The sequence below is a fragment of the Vanacampus margaritifer genome, chromosome 1 (assembly GCF_051991255.1).
Source record: "Vanacampus margaritifer isolate UIUO_Vmar chromosome 1, RoL_Vmar_1.0, whole genome shotgun sequence".
NCBI lineage: Eukaryota > Metazoa > Chordata > Actinopteri > Syngnathiformes > Syngnathidae > Vanacampus > Vanacampus margaritifer.
In genome coordinates this window covers 3,636,890-3,655,017 of record NC_135432.1, presented here as the reverse complement: position 1 = coordinate 3,655,017, position 18,128 = coordinate 3,636,890, and the positions used below count along the sequence as shown (strand labels likewise).

At 39.9% G+C, this 18,128-nt stretch overlaps 4 protein-coding genes across 7 annotated transcripts in view; all 4 read left to right on the top strand.

Moving 5' to 3' along the window:
* LOC144057626 (histone deacetylase 4-like) overlaps positions 1-4,047 on the top strand; it is a 58,358-nt gene extending 54,311 nt beyond the window's left edge. For all 3 annotated transcript variants that reach the window (XM_077575447.1, XM_077575440.1, XM_077575431.1), the window contains one exon: positions 1,182-4,047. In XM_077575447.1, the coding sequence (XP_077431573.1) occupies positions 1,182-1,221 (40 nt within the window). In that variant the 3' untranslated portion in view covers positions 1,222-4,047. The remainder of the gene's footprint in view (positions 1-1,181) is intronic.
* A 1,577-nt stretch (positions 4,048-5,624) lies between these two features.
* Positions 5,625-13,475, top strand: LOC144034987 (ribose-phosphate pyrophosphokinase 2). Its single transcript, XM_077544250.1, has 7 exons — positions 5,625-5,934; positions 8,801-8,984; positions 10,266-10,364; positions 10,685-10,809; positions 10,892-11,065; positions 11,135-11,294; positions 12,814-13,475. Exons 1-7 carry the CDS (start codon positions 5,813-5,815, stop codon positions 12,904-12,906), a joined length of 957 nt encoding a protein of 318 aa, XP_077400376.1. The 5' UTR covers positions 5,625-5,812; the 3' UTR covers positions 12,907-13,475.
* A 651-nt stretch (positions 13,476-14,126) lies between these two features.
* Positions 14,127-16,345, top strand: LOC144034551 (thymosin beta-12). Its single transcript, XM_077543386.1, has 3 exons — positions 14,127-14,295; positions 15,236-15,345; positions 15,461-16,345. The coding sequence occupies exons 2-3, from the start codon at positions 15,246-15,248 to the stop codon at positions 15,490-15,492; spliced, it is 132 nt and encodes a 43-aa protein (XP_077399512.1). The 5' UTR covers positions 14,127-14,295; positions 15,236-15,245; the 3' UTR covers positions 15,493-16,345.
* Positions 16,346-17,549: 1,204 nt separating this feature from the next.
* tceanc (transcription elongation factor A N-terminal and central domain containing) overlaps positions 17,550-18,128 on the top strand; it is a 32,202-nt gene continuing 31,623 nt past the window's right edge. For both annotated transcript variants that reach the window (XM_077567421.1, XM_077567461.1), the window contains exon 1: positions 17,550-17,616. The gene's annotated coding sequence lies outside the window, so the exon portion shown is untranslated. The remainder of the gene's footprint in view (positions 17,617-18,128) is intronic.

Here is an 18,128-nt window from a genome sequence, read left to right as displayed (position 1 = left end):
TCCAATCTTTCATTTGGTAGTATGTGTGTTTCCATAGTCCAAACACATAATTTTCTGTGGTCCTTGAAAGATCAGTCAAAATGCTTTAAATCGGCTGGCACCCACGGCATCCCTTTTCTGAAAACGTCTGGGAGTCAAAGAGTTAATTATTTAAAAAAATGCTTTGTTTTTGTTTTTGTATTCGTTTTCGTTTGGAAAAAATGTGTAATACTTGTGTGCAAGATTTAATAAACACCATTTCAGCTGAATTGAATGAAAAAGCAGGCGAGCCGAGCCACTGGAGCCAAAATTCAAAATTGTTGCCTAGGAGCGACGTCATCTGAACGTGCTTTTTTATTGGCTGCTGCTGCTAGATGACGTCACTTCTGTGCGACACACAAACGTGCGTGTTTGTGTGAGTGAGTGAGTGCAACCCCCCCCCCCCCAAATAACATCCTTACCTCGGTTAATATTGAAATAAATATACTTAAATGACAATTAAAATCGAAAACTAAGGACATTTTCACTATAATTACAGTTAGTTTTAGTTTTGTAAATGTAAAATCTAGTTTCAGTTATTATTTTTAAAAAGCTTTTTCATTTTTATTTTATTTTTATTTTATTTTCGTGAACGAAAATGTTTTTTAAATTTTTGTTTTAGTTCTTTTGTTCGTTTTTGTTAACTAAAATAAACTTGATTTTCGCTGCCTCGCATTTGCGGATTTTTTAAAAGCATTTTTTATTTATTTATAGTAGTGTACCTATTTTTATTTTTTTAATATATGAAGATTTGAACATTGAGAGTGTTTAAACGAGAAAAATGTGAGAAAATGTCAATGCCTCTATGAGAAAAGTATATAAAGTGTGCGGTGAGGCTTTTTTCAGCCTTAAAACATTTATAATAAATGTAAAAAAAAAATAAAAATAAAGTAAGCGACTATTGTGGCTATTTTTTTGGAATATAACCCCAGCGATAAACGAGGGAACACTGTAATAACTCAAATCTGCCTTTTTGGTCCTTTAGTGCTTCCTTACAACAACAAATTTATGAATTCCAGGAAGAATATTTGACTGTTTTACAATACTTTGTTCTTTAGTATGTTTAACCTTTTAGCCTTTTTATCATGTTTGAATCCTCACCTTATGTTTTATTAATGTGGGAGGGCCTTAATTAGTTTTGTTGTATTCTCTTTCCTCATCAGACCAGAGGAGGAGCCAATGGAAGAGGAGGAACCACTGTAACACGAGGGGTGAAACGCGACGGTGTCACGCTGTTAGTATTGACCTCTCCGGAGGACACCTCTTTGAGCAGCAAGGCGTCTCGACTGACCCCTTCATTTAGTCCCCCACCCGACACCAAGCACCACCTTGATTGGAGGGAGGGACAGGGGGTGGGCTCAGCCTCAGAGTAGGGAGCCAATCAGGAGACAGAGAGGACTGGAATAGAAAAAAAAAAATAATAACAAAAACAGTTGCTTCATGGTGCTCGTTTGGAGATTTTTCCGTTGGTCTTCGCACCCCCTACGATGGCAGTGGCAACATTTGTTGATGTGTTTTGAAGCGGAGGGGGGGGGGGGGTGGAGTCAATTCAGGAGTTTGTGGAAACCAAACGGCTTCCGTCTGATGCCAACACTGTATGAACGCCAGGGACCGAAATCACGGCTGGGGATTTTCTTTTTTGTCAAAAAGAATCGACAACAAGCGTTCACTGTGGACTTTTCGGTCTTACAAACACTCGTTTTCATCAGAGGTTCTAAGAGGAGTGCCTTGGTGAGGGTCCGCTGGATTTCACGATTGTTCAGGAAAAGATTGCCTTAAGATTTCCTTCTCGGAGATCAGCGCCAGAGAGGGATGACAATTAGGACAATACAGCAAACAATCTTTCAGCATGTTTACTTGGAACGTGGCCATGAGCCTCTTGAAGAGTTATTTTACTTTTTGGATGGATCTATTTTTGTGTGGAAAAAGGACATTCTCTGTAAAAGGTAGTTGCCAGCTGCAGCGGAAAGGCACATCATTAGATGAGCTGCTTTTACTCTTATGTAGCTTCCCTTTAAATAAAAGATGGCTTAGTAGAACAAGCATGAGAGCAGAGGGCGGACACCCCCCCCCCCCCCCCCCTCGTTTGGAATGTTAAGCAAAGAAAGCCAAAGCATGACTCGGCATCTAACAGACAATTTTACAACACGTTAGGAAAAGACTTTTTCAATGTGATGGTTGCGATCCTGCTGGCAACTACCTTGTCTTGTATATAAAATTGCGTATATTTTGCAGGGGCGCGACGGCCTCTTCATATCGACATGTTTGAGTTTTACACGCCCATCCCTTCCTTTTATTTCTTACATTTTTTTCCACTCCGATTTTCTTTTTTTAAATCCGTTTTCTGGATAGTTATAGGGCTGCCATTCTCAAAACTAGTCTCCCGGAATTTGTTGTTTTTTTTGTATTTATCAAAAGCAAGGATGGACTTTCTTTCTTTGTACGGCTCTTCAAGCCACCGCGTTTTTCATCGATTGTGTATTTATAACGTACTGTTTATAGAAGATTTGTATATGGAAAATTTCTAAATGTACTCTAATGACAGCTATGATATTGTGAACGTAACACAGTACGGTGTTACTCCATGGACGAAGAAAAAGAAAAGGAAAGAAGAAGCAGCGTATTTAGCTCCTCATCGACTGCACTGTTCCGATGTCAAGTCATCACGCGGCACTGCTTTGGACTTTCCTTCATCCAGTCAATCACTTTGTTGCCTAAGTGGTGGTCTTTATTGTCGTGCACGTATATGACATGCACTTACCTTTTGGTGACATGCCTGTGATCTCGCCGCGAGCAGGTCCAGAGGCCATTTTATGTAGCGAGCTCTTTTGGGTTTTTTTTTTTTTTTTTTTTAAAGAACTGACCCGACCTTCCCGTGGTTTTGCGTCATGTTGGGTTGACATCAAAGTGCGATAATCAATTGCAAGACAATTTTTTGTCACAAGAGGAAGGCCTCTTTTTTTTTTTTTTTTTTTTTTTTTTTTTTGTGACAGTGGTGCAACTTACTTACACTACACCGTGAGTAGTTTAAATATTTCTATCTGGTGCCATAAGTCATCAGTGTATTGTTGTATTTTGTCCCACCATTGTCTTCATCTGTCGAAAGTGCTCATGCCCGTTGACGACCATCACACTTACTGAAATGTGTAAAATGTGAGTTTCTAACAAAAACATTCCATTTGATTCATTTTTTCATTATTATTTTTTGATAACATGAATCACAAGTTATGTTGTTTTTGTAGACATTTAATACTGCTTCTTTTTTTTTTCCCCCCTCCCCCAGCTCGCACCAACTTTAACTCTTTGCATGGTTTGTGAGTCAGCATGCCTGCTTGTCTATGTAACAAAAAATGTATTTGCACAATAGAGGAAGAGCAAAACAAAAAGCTCTGGCGGCGTTCCGAGAGCCGCGGACAGTCTTCTTCCTATCCGGTGTGCAAACATTTGAAAAGACTTTGTCCCAAAGTGACTCCGCAATGGTTCTTCTTGTTTCTGACTAGTGATTTCAGCACTTAAAATGGATATAGATGGACTGTGTTTGCTCTGCCAAACCTTTGCTACATTCATGAAAGACTCTCCCAAAGAATGTTCCTCTTTCAAAGATGTTTAAACAGGCACTGTTGACGCTGAAGTAATGCTGCGCTTTTGATTGGGAAACGGTTTGGAGGAGGACATTTGATTGTCACACCCACCTCGGCCAGTCCTACAAATAACCACTGTGGCTCAAGAGCAATTCTTGGTTTACATGTAAATGGGAAAGAAGTTATTTTTGGTTTGCTGTCTATGTCTCTAACGATGAAAAATTTTATTTCTTGGGGACCTACGCTTTGGACGTTTCATCTCTGACATCTATAAAATATATTTCTGAAAAATATCAGTATCTTTGGTTGTTTGTGTAAAGTGATCCAATGTCCGCACAAAGTGTTTGTAGTTAAAAAGAAACGCTTTAATTGTCGCTCAGAAACATCAATAACGGTAGCACCAGATGGCGTCAAACATTGGAAAGAAAATATTAAAGATGACGTTTAAATGACAAAATGTACAGACATGAAATTGTAAAAACGTAAATAAATTTAAAATATAATAAAATAAACTAAAAATAGATTGAATAAATACACAAAATTGAACAAAAACACAAAATCAATTTGCGCTCATGGATGTCAAAACAACCCCTGATCTTTAGCTTGCCATTGACGACTTGAACTTGAACAAACTCATATATATATATATATATATTTTATATATGTATATTTTATATATATATATATATATATATATATATATTTTTTTTAATATATATATTTATATATATATATTATAATTATGTTTGTTCTTTGGTGAAAGTCGTCAACGGCAAGCTAAAGATCGGGGGGTTGTTTTGACGTCCATGAGCGCAAATTGATTTTGTGTTTTTTTCTGCCTGTGTTTGGAATGTGACTTCAGATTAGCTGTCTGGCGCAAGCGTGGAAAATCTTGTAAAGTCCATGTTTGCTCAGTCCAACTTAACATCAATAATCGTTCAATAACTGTGTGGCTTACATTATTTTAAACATACTCTTATATAGCCATCATCCGCATATGAATAACAGCAGCTGATTCCTGGCACATGATAGAGACGATGTGACACATGAGGGGCGTAAAAGCTCAGCTGACCATCCTAAGTGGAAAATCAAATTATGAGATTCTGTATCACAAGAGTGTCAAGACGCAAGAACTATCAGGTGACTACTTAAAAAATAATAATAATAAATGCAACAATTGCATCTGGTCAAGAATGCTTCTGTTTGATTTCTAATTAAAATTTGAAGGACTGGTTTGATCTTTATAGCACGTTTTCTTACCATATAACTCAAAGATGCGCTGTCGCACCCTATACAGCGGAAGGTGGAAATAGTCACTATGTGTGTCAGAAAAGTTTCAGGATTGTCACTTTAGATATAAAAAATAAAATAAAAACTACACATTGTCCTCTTCCCTTTCATGGCCTTCTTGATATCATCTACATCTTCAAAACGAGTCTCATTGATGACCAATTGAGTTAGGGAAAGAGGTGTCCCCCAAGATGAAGATGTTCTTGGTAAGGAAGTGCCAGATGCTCAGGGCATTGTGAGCAACTCGTGCTTCATCTCACGCTCCGAACAGGAACAAATGGGGCAATTGTGGATGTGCTGGTTGATCGCCTGGCCCGGTACATTTAAGAGGGAAAAGTCAAGTTTGTATTAGAAATATATCTTTGCGACATCAGTCTTGGAACTTATCTGCGTGTTTTTTTAGAGGCTAATATTAAAAAGAAAAGAAAAGAAAAGGTAAGTACTTTTGCCACCCGTGTGAATTGCACATATGTTGGAGTCTAGGGAGTTTTTTTTTAAACATTTCAACACCCTCTTAAAATAATTGCAAAAGTCATTTATTTGCAAAAAATATTATTTTTTGCTCCCACCCCCCCAAAAAATCATCACCTCGTGATGCAAATGGTTCGTTTTTGTGTGTGTGTGTTTCCTGTTGGAAAAAATGACTTAGGCGAATATTTTAAGAAGGCGCCGATTTTAAGGAGTGAATTGGGCGTTGAAAGTTTGCGTTGACGCCCTGTAGCAGAAGATTTGGCGTCCAATGAGGGCAGGCCACTTCCTTCCAGTATGCGTTCACCCATGCGAGATCTCCCCTCTCTCTGCCGTCGACCCTCGGTGCTGCAGCACTGCGATGCAACATTAGCAGAAGCTTCCATTATCTCGACTTTTTCGGCGGGGGGACCCGCTGTAACTTTCTCCTTGTTTTCCCCACCACTTTCTGCAACATGCCGAACATCGTCCTTTTCAGCGGCAGCTCTCACCATGACCTGTCCCAGAAAGTGGCGGATCGGCTGGGACTGGATTTGGGCAAAGTGATAACCAAGAAGTTCAGCAACCAGGAGACATGGCGAGTATTTTCAGGCTCTCTGACAATTTGGAGTGGCTGGATGGATGGCCACGATTTTCCTGCTCGGAACGTTAGCTCGAAGCTAACAATAGTTTACGATGGTGTTTACACGTGACCAGCTAGCCTCATGTAAACACAGCAGTTTAGCAAGCTAATGTTGGTGTATCCATTGTCGGACACGGCTTTTCCTTTTCGTTCGCTAATGTGAATTAGTCCAGCAGCATTATTTTTAAATCCCACTTGTATCATACTCGCTAAATAAACTCCCGTCCTTGTGAATTACAACGTAATAGCGCGTGCGTGCTTGCTAACCATGCTAGCTCGTTCCCGTTCCAATATGGAGGCACAGCAGTTGGGCCAAAATGTTCGCAAAGTTAAATTGACCGTCGACACGATTTTGCGGAATGACCGAATGGTCGTACTAAAGATTATTGAATTGTTTTTGATACAAAGGTGCGTTTGCCCACGGCGAGTCTGAACTCTGAACTACGAACACATTGTTGTGACGGGATGGAAAATATTCTTCGCGCGCCATTTAAAAGCTAGCTAGTCCTTTGCTACAATTATCATAATAAGTAGCGACTTAGTTGCATTAAATATTGTCATTTGAGTTCTACATTGGATAACAATGACAACAACAACCGTTAATTGCATCAGCAACAGCAAGCTCACATATGCAATTTTATTGGTGAGAGACGAGTCTAATTAGCTCCTATTTAAAGTTTGAGTACAAAAGTAAGATTTCGTTTTTACTGTCAATTATTTACAATACCTGTCACACATCAGCACATCAAACAGTTTCCCTCATTTATCAATTTGCATAGACTTGCAAATGATAGATAACAACTGAGCGAAACTCTTGAAAATGCTCCGATTTTTAATTGTAATTGAATTTCAATTAATTGCACAGCCCTATTCTTAAGCAACAAATTATGCGTACTTTGTAATGTCCCACCTTATTAAAACCACCCAAAAACAAAGGGGTTACGCTAAAAAACCCGGTGATTATCTTGTGTTTGGGAACTCTGCTGTTTGGGTGACGCGCATTTAAAACAATGATTTTTCTCACACCCTCAAACTGAAAGGAGGTGAGAAGTTTACATTTCTCTTCGCAGCTCCCACACAAGCTTTTGCCAGCTGACCTTTGCCGGTCAAGGTCTGCACCGCAGTAACACTTGGCTTGGTTTGACAACATGATTCGACTTTTGTTGCCGTTTCCCAGTCGCATTTAATTGGACCGTGTTCACCCCTTGCGATCTTCCGCTCGAGCCAAACGAACATCTTGAGGATAGATTCGGTGGAAACGGTTCAATTTCAGTGTGTGAGCGTGAACGCAATCCGGGGTCAATGATCACATGGCTGAGGCCAAGTTGGCCCGAGTCCTGAGCGTCATGTCCTAAACAGGAATGTTTCACACACATGCTTGCTGTCCCTTCTGCCTTCACTATACTGCACTGCTGTGTGCCGCAGAGTTGTTCGACAGGTATCCGTCCTGCAGGTTACGTCTCGCTCTATGCGGAGTCGGCGAGTGTCTGTGGACATAATGCAAATGATGAACCGTTGTGGAGTTTAATTTGAATGCGGTGGAAACTCGAAGGAAAAATGGAATCGCTTCCAAGATGCTGGGTTTTGATCTGCCGATACTTTTTTCTTTTGGATTGTGCAATTAATCAAAATTCCATTACTATTTCAATTACTCTCCACAATTACAAAATAAGCATAATCGTTAAAAAAAGAGATTAATACTAATTTTTGAGTTGTTTAGATATATACATTTGAACATTTTTTACATTGTAAAATAACCAATTGCATAAATTTTGTTTCATCCATTTAAACATATTTTTGTTTTGTATAAAAAATAAATTATTGTCTTACTCATATATACGTTGTGTATATATAATAGAAATTGAAATAATCCATTCCAGGGTGACAGACTAGTCCCGTCTTTATCATCAAACTGTGCCGTTATTAGGGATAGACCTGGGCCGATTATTGGTGCCGATATTTGGGCATTTTGACAAATATCTGTATCGGCCTTTTTTTTTTTTTTATCTGACGGCTTTTTAAGACATACTGATAACCTTGGGAGCTCCTGAACATTTTGTTAGAAATTTAAAAGGATGTCTATTGTTTAAAATGAAAAAAAAAAACCTTTTACATTTCGAAAAGTCAGAAAAATTGTTCAATAAACAAACATGCTAGTCAAGATTAGCATTTGTATTAAAAAAATTGTCGTCAATATTTCCCCCACTTTTTTTTACTAAAAATTAATATCGTCTCCAAATATCGGCTATTAGCCTCCTTGGCTACTAATAATTGGCATCGGTATCGGCCCTGGAAAAAAAACGTATCGGTCTATCTCTAGCAATTATTCAATTTTCCTGTGAAATAATCGATAGGATAATCGATTTGAAAAAGATTTGATGGTGACAGACATGTAATGAACACATTCATACGCTAGCGTGGGTCACTCAACACGTTGACGGGTTAACAGTTAGCCATCTTAACAGCCATTTGCTACTCTGCGCTAACCGCTAACTGCACTTTAATTCGCTGACGCACACGTCACTCACCACCAGGCGAGGCCCCGCCTTTTAAAGCCAATCAAAGTCACAGGTACTGCAATGTAGAACCATAGGATGGTGACCCCAAGTGGTCAATAAAAGACTTGCACCTCACATGCTCTCTATTGTAATGTGTTAGCATTGTTGTTTAATAATGCAAACATTTTATCCTTTTATCTTTTAAAATATTCAGAGGATGAAGTCATCAAAGCTGGTTCAAGAATGATGTTTGCCCATATTTTGGATCACATTTCTAAATCATTCAGCCTAAAAGTTGCAATGTGCATCATTTGTATCACCAGTGTGGAGATCGGGGAGAGCGTGCGCGGCGAGGACGTGTACATCGTGCAGAGCGGGTGTGGCGAGATTAACGACAATCTCATGGAGCTGCTGATTATGATTAACGCCTGCAAAATTGCCTCGTCATCTCGCGTCACTGCCGTCATCCCCTGCTTCCCGTACGCCCGGCAGGACAAGAAGGACAAGGTAGGCGGAGCTTTTCATTGGGATTGTCATTTTTCGCACTAATTGACTACGTAATTGCGAATCAATGCAAAAAAATTCACATTTTGGTCTGATAATTCAGTGTTTCACTGTATGTTACTGGGATTGATGATTGAATGAAGAAATAATCTAGTAATAAAAAATAAAAAAAAGTTAAAGGGGAATTGAAGTAAAAAAAAATATATATTTACAGTAATATGTTATATGTGCAGAGGCGGCCATTTTGCCACTCGCTGTTGACTGAGAATGACATCACAGTCGCTCAGGCAATGACCAATCATGGCTCAGCTCGCGACTGTCACATGACCAAACTCAGAAAACAGGTGAGCTGTGATTGGTCGTTAAGTGGGTCACTGTGATGTCATTTTCAGTTCACAGCAAGTAGCAAAATGGCCGCCCTCTGTGTTGAATAAAAACAGGTGAATTTTGCTGCTCCGTAATTCATAATACACAAATGTAATTTAAATAGAATTAGGGCTTTGCAATTAATCGAAATTGAATTTCAATTGTTACACTCCACAATTGCAAAATCAGCATAATCGTAAAAAAAAAAGGATTATGAATAAACAATTTGTTAGTTTGATTAAATTCATACATTTGCACCTTAAAAAATTTTTTGGGGGAATAACTAATTTAATATAGTTTGTTTCATCCAAAAGGAACATGCACAATTATAGTGTTGCAAATAATTTTATTTATCTTAATAATTTTTACGCTGAAACATTTTCTTGTTTTGTACCCAAAAAAATAAATGATTGTCCTAATCGTGATTTCAATCATTACCAAAATAATCGTGATTAATATTTTCTTTAGAATCGAGCAGCCCGAAATACATGGCAATTTTTTCAGATGGCAAAGGTTGCAATAAATAAATCGGATTGTTTTTTTGTAATAGATCCATTTATTGGTTGTGTGGTTTAAAAAAAAAAAAATACATGGGAAGATGACCTTTGAAAAATAATTTGACTATTTTTCAAAATCCTTCAGCCCTTCAGAGTGAGCGAGCCGTCATGAGTTGACAGCTCAGCATCGCCAGCACCCATTTGAGTGTTTTGCAAACAAAAGCCACACTTCCAGTTTAGAGAGAGACAAAAATGAAATCCGCAGCATACGCGTATGCTAAAGTAAGAACGTCTGAACAATCGCCCGCACGATGATGGATCCTCCGGCAGGGAAAAGCGTCCTGTGAATGTTGTCTTGCGTATTTCCCCCTCACTCACTTGACTCGAATTGTGACCGCGACATGCTTATTGCTTTTCCCAGAGCCGAGCGCCCATATCAGCCAAGCTGGTGGCAAACATGCTGTCGGTGGCCGGCGCCGACCACATCATCACCATGGACCTCCACGCCTCGCAAATCCAGGTGAGTGCAGGAGCTCGACGTCCACGTGCCCCCCCCCCCCAAAAAAAATATCTATACAATTGTGTAAATAATGAACAATTCTTGACAAAAGAACTCACAGTTGAAGTTTACTGTCAAACTGAACAAAAAATAAATACATATTGTGTATATAAAACATCCACAGTGTATGTAGCCTTTCAGTCCACTAGCCGAATGCTAACGCTAAATAGCATCTACGTTGTTGGTGCTCCAGTGAAAATGGCTGGAGTTAAGTGTAGTTGATGAATTTTTGATTTAAAAAAAGACAAGTCCTCAAATGACGTCTGTCTTTGTCCCTAAAGGGCTTTTTCGACATCGCTGTGGACAATCTGTATGCGGAGCCGGCTGTTCTGCAGTGGATACGGGAAAATATCCCCGAATGGAAAAACTGCATCATTGTTTCTCCTGACGCTGGTGGTGCAAAGCGGTAGGATGCTCGAAAAAAATCTCACGTCACAGCCTCAAAAGTGCAGATTCTGAACAAAGTGATTTACTTGCAATTTCTTCAGCGTGACCTCCATCGCGGACCGGCTCAACGTGGACTTCGCCCTCATCCACAAAGAGAGGAAGAAGGCCAACGAAGTGGACCGCATGGTGCTGGTGGGCGACGTCAAGGACCGCGTGGCCATCCTGGTGGACGACATGGCCGACACCTGCGGTACCATCTGCCATGCCGCCGACAAGTCGGTATCACAGCGGCGCGTTTTGTTTGTGAGTGTCCGTTTCCTGACGTTGCCGTCGTCGCGCTTCAGGTTGATCGACGCCGGCGCCGTGAAAGTCTACGCCATCCTCACGCATGGCATTTTCTCGGGCCCCGCCATCTCGCGTATCAACAACGCTCCGTTTGAGGCGGTGGTGGTGACCAACACGATCCCGCAGGAGGAGAAGATGAAGGCGTGTCCAAAAATACAGGTGACTATCGACCAGGGATGCACACAAAGGAAAGTTTTGGGCCAAAACCGAAAATGAGAAACGCTTGGGCCAAAACCGAAACGCAAAAAAAAAAAAAAAATATCCAATTTTTTTGCTATCATTGCATTTATTATAATTAATTAAAATTATAACATTATTGTAAATGGTACATTAACTAGTTCACTGCCATTGACGGCTATAGACGTCAAAAATTTATTTGAACTATTTCTATTAGTTTCACTTTTTTTCCCACTTTTGTTAACAAGAGTATGAAAACGTAGGAGAAAAAAAATGTATTGTACGTTTAGAACACATAAAATTTGTGATTAATTGTGAGTTAACTATTGAAGTCATGCGATTAATTACAATTAAAAAATGTAATCATCTGAGGCCCCTAATTTTTTTATAATATTTTTTGTTTGATTACTTAATTATTTAAACTCAAGATTAATCACAAATGTTATATCTGTTCTAAATGTACAATAAAAAAAATCTAGGTTTTCACACTCTTGTAAACAAAAGTGGGAAAAGTATGTTAAACTAATAGAAACAGAGCTGTCACCGTCTTAAAATGCAATTATGCCATCTAGTGGCAAAAAAAATCACATTTGTTTTTTACAGTACAGTACATCTTTTTATCCATCCATCCATTTTCTTGACCGCTTTTCCTCACAAGGGTCGCGGGGGTGCTGGAGCCTATCCCAGCTGGCTTCGGCAGTAGGCAGGGTACACCCTGAACTGGTTGCCAGCCAATCACAGGGCACATACATCTTTTTAATTTTAATTAAATTTTATTAATTATGAAATTTCTGCATCAATGACTAAAAGATGCAGCCATATTTCTTTTTATTTAACACTTTTCAATTTTTATGTTAACAAGATTATGAAACTTAGAAAAAATATTTTATTGTACATTTACAACAGACAGTTAACAATTGAAATCATGCGATTAGTTACGATTAAAAATTGTATTCGCCTGACACCCCTAGTGATTAGTATTGCCTTGTGGACTGTGAATGAAACAGCAAAACCCACCCGTTTTATTCATCTCAACGGGCGGCCATTTTGCCTGCTTGACACATCACAGTTTCTCAGGTAACGACCAATCACGGCTCACCAGTTTCCTGAGTTTGGCCATGTGACATTTGCTAGCTGAGCCGTGATTGGTCGTTACCTTCGTTTGTATCTTTTATTGCGTACATACTTGTGAACTTATGCCTCCAACAAATTCTTCACTCCATGACTAATGTTTGTGTTGTTAAAGTGGTTTAAGCTCTACATATATCACCAACTATGATCCAAATACTTTCATATGATTTTAATTGCATCTCAGAAGATTACTCTTCAAAATAAATGGCTTACATATAATTTGATTTTGTATATATCTGCTGGACGTGCAGGTATGTTGATGTAAAAATACTAAATGACAAGCAATAATGAAACCATTGTGGTAACGGCATTCCCATTTTTAGTTTCCAAGTATCGTCCGTGTTGACAAAGCGTCCGTCCTATCTTTTAGGTCATCGACATTTCCATGATCCTGGCAGAGGCCATCAGGAGAACCCACAACGGCGAATCCGTGTCCTACCTCTTCAGTCACGTCCCCTTGTAAAGGCGCGTGGGGCACGGGGTCCCTTTTGCCGCTCCGTCCTCTCCATCGGAACCGTCGGCCGCAGCCGCACCTCTTACCGAAAGGCTCCTCCTAAATGTCAGGTGGTTCGGATGAAAAAGGTGTCTCACCTGCATCTTTGAATGTTTTCATCCAGGAGATGGAAAGAGAGACCCCAGCCCCGCTCGTGCTCTGATTCATGTACCTGTCACGTCCTGTACTTAACTTTGAATGAAGCGTTTCCTCTTCCACTCCTTTTATCTAAAAGAAATTTAACAGAAAAAATATGGTTACATGCACCTTTACTAGTATTTGCATCAGCTGTTGCTGAAAACCACAGTTAGTCTGACTTCGACTGAAACAACCCACAAAGTATATTGAAATGCTAAAAAAAAAAAGTTAAGGAATCTACAGGATCGACCTAAAATCCATCCAGAGATGGCTTGAAACACAATTCAAGCCATGACAGAGTTTTTTTTGTTATTTTTAACAGTTATGGGTCTTTTTTTTTTCTTTTTCTTTTTTGTACCATTTGTCAAGCAGCATCTTTTGACAATAAAACTTTGACAATAGCTTTCCAAACGTGTTCTTGTCCACCTTTTTATAACTGTGCTCAGATCTGTTTCTTCATCATGGTACACTACATAAGGTGTGAGACTGACCCTGCAGCTGACAAACATTAATTTCGCTGAGAAGTTATTTCGTCAGCAAAGAGCCCAAGTGTTACGCACCTCTGCCTCACAGCTCAGGGTTTTTTTTCTTTCCATGATGCGGATTATCATTAGATATTAGAAACTCTTCTCTTTGTATGTATTTTTTTGCTGAAAAGGTTTAACAGAATATACGTCTTTTTCTTCTCTTAAATTGAGATAGTGAATGGGGTTAGGGCTTTTATTTGCTTTCAGCATTAATCAGTAACAGCTCTAACGGTAAATGGATGACAAAAATGACTAAATAATGTGTTTTCTGGATGTCACCACTAGAGGGCGCCTCGTACACGTAAATAACCATCGTGCCCTCAAATAGAATCGAGAGGTAATTCACAGGAAATAACCGCGTGAATCTGTTGACAAAAGCGTGGAAAAGCAACAAAACAAAACCTGTTGACAAAAGCGTGGAAAAGCAACAAAACAAAATATTTGGACTTTGATGCACTTCCCTTTCTCGTTTGCAGCCATCTGCCACCCCCACCCCACCCTAATTCGAAAGTGCCGTTCAAGCTCTCGCCAACAGGGGGAGCCACTCTGGACGTGATGGAAGTGATGTCAGACGTCATTAGCATATTTGTGACTATATGTAAGCTTGCGTCTGGCGGAGACTCGCCTTTTACTGTTGCAACGAGCTTGACCGGAGCCTCAAACAAGCCAACCGTCCTCGCCAGACGACTCATCGGTAAGCTCCATCTGAATTATCACTTGTCTGTGTCAGCCTTACCCTCTCTCTGTCCTCCCAATTTCTTTTTACAGTTCTAGAGCAGTATTTATTGTTGCATTGCTGATGGCGCAAATCAAAACATATTGCATCACATAATGGCGTTGTTTTAAGAGGAGCCGCGAATGAGTGGATGCAAGGGTGCGCGCGCTCTTTGTCCGACCGGCGCACCCATGTGCACGCAAAAATGTGCATTCCCCTTTGTTACGAGCGTGCCCCCAACCCCAACCCCAACCCACCCCCCATTAGCCCACTGTTACTACCCACGGGCGTGCACGGGGGGGTCATCGACTGGCCTCAAATGTGTTGCACACGACGATCGATTTTGAGCTGGATGTGAGGAATGACTGACCGGACCTGGGCGGTGGTTCCTTCACGTTGAGCCGCATGGGAGGAGGAGGTGCTGGGTGGGAAGCTCCAACGTGGATTTCGCCACGATTAGCAAAACAAACACAGTATGTAATATTTCAACAGTGGGCGATTCATGATTAGCAAATGCGTGGAATTTTCCTTTCGTCATCGTCCGCGTCTCCTTTGTTTTCCTCTTTGGGGGTCTGCATGGCTGAGCGCTATTGTTATGTAAATGCGGGGACTTCATCGTAACATCCCAGTGTGAGATAAGTGGGTAAATGCCAATCAAATCATGACGGGCGCAGCCGCAGGGCGAACAAAAGGAGGAGGGCGTACGTGCCCACAAGAAAGAAAAGTAATGCGTAATGATATTTGGCCAACGCCCTGATTCCAAAGTCAGGAGAGGGTCCACATACTCAGGTGCTTTTATTTTATACACATGTAGACTCCCCGAATTATTAAAATTCCCACCATACTTCCGGGGGCTATTTTTTGCTCTCTCTTTTTTTTTTCTTCTTTTTTTGACTACGGTCTTTTTGTGATGTTGCAGACCTGCAAAAATGAGCGACAAACCCGACATCTCAGAAGTGACCAGCTTCGATAAGAACAAGCTGAAGAAGACGGAGACCAAGGAGAAGAACATCCTGCCTACAAAAGAAAGTAAGTCATCCTATCTATCTATCTATCTACAGTATCCATCTATTATCTATCTATCTATCTAATGTGTCATGCCATTGCACAAACATAAACCAGCATTTTCTCTTCTTTCCCGCAGCCATCGAACAGGAGAAGGCGGCGACGTCGTGAAGCCCCTGGCCATGCCCCCATCCCCGTCCCCCCTCCCACCCCCCCGACACAACCCCCCACCCCTTCCCTTCTTCCTCCCTTCCTTCCGCATTGCCTTGTTTTCATCAGTCACTTCTTCTAGCTGTATAACTTTGTAACCGAAACGACGAAAACCACAACGATAACCGAGCCACTCTCTCACGCAAGACGGGACGACGCCTTCGGGTCGACACGACACGCCGCCATCTTTGAGGGCTGTTTTGTGGAGAGGGATGGAGAAGAGGGGGAGAGTGGAGGAGGAGGAGGTGGAACGGGATCCTGGAGGTGTTTGAACGCCCAGCGTGGAGGTTGAAGGGGCGAGGAATGTCCTGCTGCATCCCAGGAATTGCGTCAGCGTGCCCCCCCCCCCCACACTCATCACGTCACCAACCGACTTCCCGCGTTGCTGCTTTTTGCGCCAAAGCTACGGCGTCAAGCTTTTCCGCTCTTATTGTTGTCGTCTTTCTAATTTTGGGAAATGCACAACTTTGTTTGTACGCTGTTCATGAGCACCCCCTCAAAAAGATGATACTGTTGTACGTATGTTTTTATTTCTTTTGTATGCACACAGGATGAAAAAAAATGACTTAAACTAGTTCTGGAAACAAAATGGACCTTGTTTGTGGTTAAAATGTACTTCGGCCCTTTTGTCTGAGTGATTCTTGATTTTGTGTCACAAAAAAAAGTCAATTGAGTCTTTGTGCTTTAAGATCGATCGTTGGAAGTTTTTTTTTTTTTGTAAAGTCCCAGCAGTCACAACATTACTCCGCCACAATCCATTGCAAAGAATGGAAAACCATCAAATGTTGTAATAAAAAAAAATATTTGTTACTAAGACGTGTGCTGTGATGTGTTTTGCCAGCTCCATCGCACGACAATCGGCACAATTGAAAATTGGATTTAAAGCCAATTGGAGCCACTGAGAACCAGAGTGGACGAAATGTATTTTATTTTTCAGCAGACTGATTTAAAGCCTTTCAGTTGCAATAAAATCTGGGGAATTTATATATTGTTCATTTATGTGGCAATGATTACTTCTAGAACAAGGGTCATATCAATTTTCATTGTGGGCCACTTTATAGTTATGGTATTCTTCAGAGGACCGTTCTGGCTGTGAAACCACATAAATGTTTAATTACCTCATCATGTCATTACAAATACACATAAAAATAGATGAATTAGGTCAATGAAAATCGTGTGTCTCATATTGTACAATTTATTATAAAAAGGGGTTCAGTAATCACCCCAACATCTTATTTGATTATTTGATTTTACTTTTTGAATTTATTTTTCTTTTATTTTGGTAATATTGCTTTCGATCGTAAGGAGGGAGTAGGACAAGATAAGATTTGGCTTCCTTCTGCCTCTTCTTGAACCTAACACTTCATATGAGTCTTTTTTGTTTACGTTCATTGTAATTGTTGCTGTTTGAGATTAAAAAAAAAAAAATAAATAAAAAAGATCAAATTGATTCAAATAAATTGAAGAAAATCAGCAAATCGAGCCTATGAGATTTAGGGTGAGCTAACTCCCTTTTTGCCATTTTTAAATTAACTGAAGTGCTTTAATAAAAATAAAAAAATAAAAACTGGTCCAAATCAAGGTTTAGTTGCAGATTTTGACATAAAGTGGGCTGTCTATTGCACTTAGTTGGAAGTAGTTTGTTTCTCTGATTTGAGCATTTGATCAAATATAATGATTTTGATGGACACATATCAACAACTGCAGTACTGATATTATTTGTATTACATTATTTGATTGGTTGTGTCACGGTGGGGTTGGAGGACCCAAATGCAGGGAAGCATGTTATACTGAAAGCAGGTGTCCTGGGTGAACAAAACCAACAAAGATCTGAAAAGACCAAAAATCAAAGTAACAACAAAACACCAGTGGTGAGAGGATCCAACAAAGACTGAACAAAACCAGGGAACTAAATACAAGCCAAGTGACGAGACAACGAGAGACACCTGGACAAGAGACAAGTGGCTGAGGGAGATGATTGGATGACACGAGGGAACAGGATGACGAGTACAGGTGCGAACAAAACCTCACAAGTCAGACAGGACACCAATCATAACAGGTTGGATCGAAGTCATTATCATCAAGGTAAACAAACCAAGTAGGATTAGAAAGAAACATTGAGTGCAATCGTGGTCTAAATTCATTTGGTCAAATCTATCAATATGTATCAGCCGCCTTGATGTGTAAAAAAAAACCAAAAAAACATAGACAATTATTCATGTGAAAGCTTTTTTTCCTCTCCAGTCATTCCTATACTTCATTTTAAAATGACAAAAAATGTAGTTAGCCCGCTCTTTGTCTAGTTGCAAAGTCTTAATTTTTTTTTACAATATTGAGATATTGCAAGCATTTTTTAAATGTCAAATTAATTGTAATAGTTTAATTTTCAATACTATACCCAATATTTGTGCAGTAACTCTGATTGATTTTCTCCCATAAACAGCTCTCATGTTTTCATGGCATAACATCGAGATGTAAATGCCAAGGAATAAAATAATATTCGTCACATGTTCATCTTTTGATCTGAAACTGAAATGTCTTCATATACAACAAAAACAAAGGAAATTGACCTTGTCGCTCCAATACTTTTGGAGGGG

Coding starts and splice junctions, on each gene's coding strand:
- LOC144034551 (XM_077543386.1), top strand. CDS start 15,246: ATGAGCGACAAACCCGACATCTCAGAAGTGACCAGCTTCGATAAGAAC. Junction 15,346..15,460: donor CATCCTGCCTACAAAAGAAA/GTAAGTCATCCT, acceptor TCTTTCCCGCAG/CCATCGAACAGGAGAAGGCG.
- LOC144034987 (XM_077544250.1), top strand. CDS start 5,813: ATGCCGAACATCGTCCTTTTCAGCGGCAGCTCTCACCATGACCTGTCC. Junction 5,935..8,800: donor TTCAGCAACCAGGAGACATG/GCGAGTATTTTC, acceptor TTGTATCACCAG/TGTGGAGATCGGGGAGAGCG. Junction 10,810..10,891: donor GACGCTGGTGGTGCAAAGCG/GTAGGATGCTCG, acceptor CAATTTCTTCAG/CGTGACCTCCATCGCGGACC.